The sequence below is a fragment of the Nicotiana tabacum genome, chromosome 22 (assembly GCF_000715075.1).
Source record: "Nicotiana tabacum cultivar K326 chromosome 22, ASM71507v2, whole genome shotgun sequence".
Classification (NCBI taxonomy): domain Eukaryota; kingdom Viridiplantae; phylum Streptophyta; class Magnoliopsida; order Solanales; family Solanaceae; genus Nicotiana; species Nicotiana tabacum.
In genome coordinates, this window is record NC_134101.1 from 143,557,675 (window position 1) to 143,562,886 (window position 5,212).

At 37.3% G+C, this 5,212-nt stretch overlaps 1 protein-coding gene across 1 annotated transcript; it reads right to left on the reverse strand.

Annotated features, from left to right (window-relative positions):
• Window positions 1–1,652: 1,652 nt before the first annotated feature.
• LOC107765432 (LOB domain-containing protein 16-like) lies at window positions 1,653–3,251 on the reverse strand. Its single transcript, XM_016584076.1, has 2 exons — window positions 2,751–3,251; window positions 1,653–2,219 (listed from the first exon to the last, which is right to left on the reverse strand). The coding sequence occupies exons 1-2, from the start codon at window positions 3,030–3,032 to the stop codon at window positions 1,854–1,856; spliced, it is 648 nt and encodes a 215-aa protein (XP_016439562.1). The 5' UTR covers window positions 3,033–3,251; the 3' UTR covers window positions 1,653–1,853.
• Between the last annotated feature and the right edge of the window lie 1,961 nt (window positions 3,252–5,212).

Consider the following 5,212-nt stretch of genomic DNA (forward strand, 5'->3'; position numbering starts at 1 on the left):
AAAGGGATTCAATACAGAAAAGTAAACACATGAAAAGCTTTTATGTTGTGTCAAAGAAGATTCAACATTTATGTATAAAATAATAATTTTAACCTTATGTATGTTACGCAACGCCTTCCTGATGTTTTTTGGAAGGGCAACGTAAGGCTAAGCAATCGATGTTAGTGCGGTAGCTGTACGCCAATGAGGTACCCTCCACACGCTAGACTAGATTGTCAGTGCCGTGGGGGAAAACCGATGTCACGAGCAATTGTGGAAGCTAAGAGAGAATTGAGATTTGAATAATAATGATTTTATTGATGAATAAAAGCTGATTACAAAAGATGCGGTGTCGAGGGGGAGAGACACCAGTACAGAAAATTGATTGCTTGAAAATATTTGATTGCTTGATCCCCCTAATAATGCTTAAAAAAAATAAACCAAAGTTACATGACTTGCCCTAATAAAGCTGTAGAAGCACACTGAATGAAAATGATGTAAACTAGCCTATAATTACAATGAAAAGGACTTAGTTTATTACAATGTAGAAACAAGTCTGATGGCAGCAACTTTGTCTTGCGGGTCAGGGTTTGCTCGCGCGGTGCTGTTGGCGCGCGCGACACTTGTTGTGTTTGCCTGAGGCTGGGCGCTGGTGCTTGCCATCAGGGTCTGTGCGTGAGGCGCTGCTGGAATGGGCCTGCAGCTGGGCGCTAGCGAGGCATCAGGATCTGCGCGCGCGGCATTATCAGTGCGCGCGTCGCTGTTGTCATTGGTGGCTTGGGTGCTGGCGAGAGGCATCGGTGGGGCGACAGAGGCACATGCGCGCTTGTCACTTGGCGCAGTCAAGACCACGAGGCCGACCATGGCGCTAGGCATTGTGAGGCTTGCTAGGCCGCCATGGGGCGGGGCTAAGGGGTTATGGGGCGTGTCTGGGAAGCAGTCCATGACATGTATAATGTGTAATTTTTTAATGAAGAGGATTTGGATGGACCCCTTGCGCCCCCGATTCTGTCGTCACCGTGTATTTGGAGGACCCAAATCTTTTTGACGGCGTACCTTATTAAGGTACCATCAATGTCCACAAAAGTTGTCTTATCTGTCCTGACAAACACTGCGTTGACCTTATTATAGCAGAATCCAAACACTTAAAAGGAATAGATTTGATGTGAGTTCTTGCATCCGCTGTTTTCAACTTGTAAAAGACTACTCCAAATCCTCAGTCAAATTTGGAGGTTGATAGACTTAGCTTATTGAATAAATAGGCTTGGTCTATTGTTACATTAATTAGATTCAAGATCTTCGAGAAACGAAAATGGAAAGTAGTTTTATCCTTCTCGATGCAAAGGCCAGTAAAAGTCATAAATGTGGATATCATAATCAGTACTACTCAAATTTCGAGACTTCTTCCACAATGTCAAAAGGGTGCCTTCTTATTTATTGTGGGGTCATTAATTAAATGCTACTCCCTTGTCCCATTTTAATTGTCACTTAATTAGTTCAAAAAATTTGTCCCAAAATAATTCTCAATTTAAGATTTTAACACTAATTAAAAAATGGCACAGAGGGAGTAGTACATTTCTATTTTTCGAAGCAGCTCGCTAAAGACCCCGGTATGAACCATGTAAATGGGGAGTTAAAACTTGGAGGTAGATATATGCTCAGACTTGTGTGGATTCAATTGAACTTATTTTCTTTCTATTCAGATTATGCATACAAATGCAAATAACATTAATATGTATTCTAAGATCGTAACATACTGACTCTAAATCCTAAATTCACGCAAAGATAAGAAAAGATGAGATCAAAGTTGTTTTTTCTTGTCATTTTTCCCCTCTCTCTCATAGTCTATGTACACACACACATATATATATATATTAGTTCTTCATCATCCTGAGAGCCAAAGCTTGAAGTTCACCCAACTCAGTTTGAGAAGGTCTCTTCCTGCTAGTAGCATAGGCTGCTTGATAAAAGACTTGATCTCGGCTCTCTATCTCTTGCACATTCACTCCATCACTGTAATGATCAACGGATTCCAGTGAACTCTGTGGTGATGAGTTGGAGTTCATTGTATATCTTGGATTATTATTATTATTATTATTAGCTGGGAAAGATGATGCCATTAGCCCTACTGATGCTGCCATATTGTTGGGCCATTGAGGATATGAATTTCTTGAATTATTTATTAAGCTTTGTGCCATTTGAGCCTTCACTTGCATCAGTTGAGCTTGCAGGTATGCTACCTAACAAATATAACCAAATTGAAATCAATTACCAGGAGAAGAAAAAAAGCTTGAGAATTTAATTACAATAGAAAACCACTATCTATTACTTTGGTTGAAACTTTGATAGCATTAAAGCATTGTTCTCATACTAGAACTGTGTTTTGACCTTAAACATCGAACACAGAAGAAATTTTGTGGAAAAAACATAAGTGAGAGAAGTCCTTTTTTCATTTTTTATGAATAATGTTTTTCAAGAATAATATCTTTTGATGGTTGGTGGCTAGAAAGGACTTATTTTCTTCGAATTCCTTCACACCCTCAATCTAAAACAAATTAATTAATGCCTTATAGACATGTTATAAGCAGCTTTCTCCCACATAGTAAATCATACTTGCCATTAGCAACAAGTTTCCATTTCATACTTCAAATGGTTCAAGGACACATAACAGGAAATATATATAGAAGAAGGATGGCAAACCTAAGGATAAGGATTTAACTTATATACGCAAAGAAATTAGTATATTTAAACATGTTATATATAGCAGTTACCTGCTGTTGTAAAGCGAATATATGAGCAACACAGCCATAGACAGGATCTTTGATCCTAGCTTGTGCTTCATAAGCTATGGTAACAACAGCTTCACAGCGATCAGCCACTGGAACATGCAGCAACAGTTTAGAAACATTACTTGCTCCAAACACCTTATGAATTGCTGCAAATCTAGCTGGCCCTTGTTCTGAACAAAAATAAGGAGCAAATATACAGTCTGCAGCACATTTGCGGCGCAGAAATTTGCATGCACCACAAGGTGATCCTGTCCCTGAAGCCATATTAGCGCGCGCACACACACAGAGCTAGTGTTCAAAAAGAAAAGAAAGAGAAGAAAAAAGAGACACACGAACACACTAGGAAATGGTGCAGATATGAAACTGAGAGGAAGATAATTAGGTGGGGCTAATACGGGGAGTTTTTATAAGGAATGTGAATAGATGGGGACATAGAAGGTCTGCGTGCAGGGTTCTAAGGGGACATTTATTAATGGCTTCTGCAATTTACACACTCAAGCTACTATAATATATATAAAAAAAATATACATTTGACAGTGTAAATAATTAGTACTCCTATTTATGTTATCAATATAATGTAGTTTATCGTCGTTGTTGTTGTTGTTTTCAGAGTTATAAGTAGTTATTTTTAGTTATCTTTTAGGTAATATAAGTATAAAAGCTTTTTTATTTGAATTTTTCTCATTAATTACCTTATGTATACAAGGTTAAATTATATCTCACACACACACATATTAGATCCGCTTTGGCACAAGTCAAGAGCTCTTTGTATTTTTTTTTCTTTAATAAATATCCTGAATCTGCCATTGAAAGGTATAAATATTACACTCTCTTTTATATTTTATAGCTTGAGTGTGTATATTTTATTTGATTTGTTAAGTTTCTTAGACCAGATTAGTTTAATTTGCATTAATATATTTGTTCCAATTGAGGAAGAAAAGCCCAAAATCTTTTTTTTTTTGGGTAGTGTTTGTTTACCAGTCGTAATAGTAGTGGTGACAAGGGAGAGGGGCCACTATTATTTGTCCTGTTGTTATATTGAACGTTACGTTTAATTTTTTTAATGCAGAAAATAGCTTTCCATGTCCTATTTGTTAAATAGTTTCCCGCCGAACGCCGCACCTGGGAACTGCTGCTTCTTATTTGTTGCTTTCTGAAGAGAAAAAAAAATTGTTTTCTTTTGATCCTAGCTAATGACACGTGGTGATGATGCTTCTAAACTTTGACTTCCAAGCTGGGCCGCATTTTCTTTGTTTTCAAATATATTTTTCTGGTGAATTATTCCTGTAAAACAATTGAACGAGAACATAGAAGAGGAGAGATCTAGTTTTGATGCAATTAAAAATTCTATGTTTAAGTCTTACAGTGTATTACATTGGTTTGAGGGAGAAATTATGAAGTTTCCTTGTATAATTTTATCTCCTGAGTAGATTTTCTCTCGACTACATTTTTTGTGTTGAGTTAGACCTCGAGTCTTGATCCATTTCTGTTCTGCTCCTAATGATTGGCCCCCATTATGTTATCTAGGCTATCAAATTCCAGTTTGAGCGCACAAATTGTGGCAGTGTGTCTCGTATAGATTAAAAGAATGAAGTCTAGTTTTCTCATATAATTTTGGACGAAACTTACATCTTATGAGATAAATGTCCAGTTTTGAGCGCCCAAAATTAAGCATTCACAAGGAAGTTGGAGGGTAGCGCTTTCACTAATTTTATGGTCTCCTTAGTGGAATATCAATATTTTAATATTTTCAATAACACAAAGTTAAAGAGGAGAATTTTTCTTTTGGAAAAGCCTTTAGTCATCTGACTCATCTCCTCCCAATTCAATAATGTAAGCCCACAAATGAAAATAATTGGCATTAGCGAGTATGATATATAGAAAAAGCAAGAATTGTAACTAAAGAGGAGGTCAATGACTCTTTTGACTTTGAAATATGGGTGAAGGAAACAGAGCTACTAGTTTCCTTGGTTATATGCGTTCATTAAAAACCTTTGAAATAAAGTTTAGAACTTTCGAGTCCTCAAAAATTTTCGCTAAATAAGTGCTGCTATGCATATACATGACCTCAGATTATAGCAAGGGAGTTAAAGTGTTGCATCTACTTCGAACATGGTTGAGGTTAATGAACATTACAAGCATTGTAGTGCAATAGATATTCCTCCGCCCTTAATCAGAAGTTTCGAAACGACCTCTGAATATGAAAATTTCTGAAATTAGTCAGGACCGGTGTGGGAAGTCGGACCCCCCCTCCCCCTCCCCTCCCCCCCCCCCCCGAAAAAAAAAGGGCAGACTACCTGATATACACATGGAGAACTGCTAGGTCTCAACTCGATCACTGCTTGTACTTATATAGATAGTATTCTTATCCTATACTATTCATATACAAGAACTATTTGTTCCTGAATATTGCTCACAAACGGGCAACAGGTAGAATTACTATG

What these genes read in the sequence shown, in the direction of transcription:
- LOC107765432 (XM_016584076.1), bottom strand. Translation starts at nt 3,032, where the DNA reads ATGGCTTCAGGGACAGGATCACCTTGTGGTGCATGCAAATTTCTGCGC. An exon ending in TATTCGCTTTACAACAGCAG is followed by an intron (nt 2,220 to 2,750) that starts GTAACTGCTATA and finishes TATATTTGTTAG; the next exon opens with GTAGCATACCTGCAAGCTCA.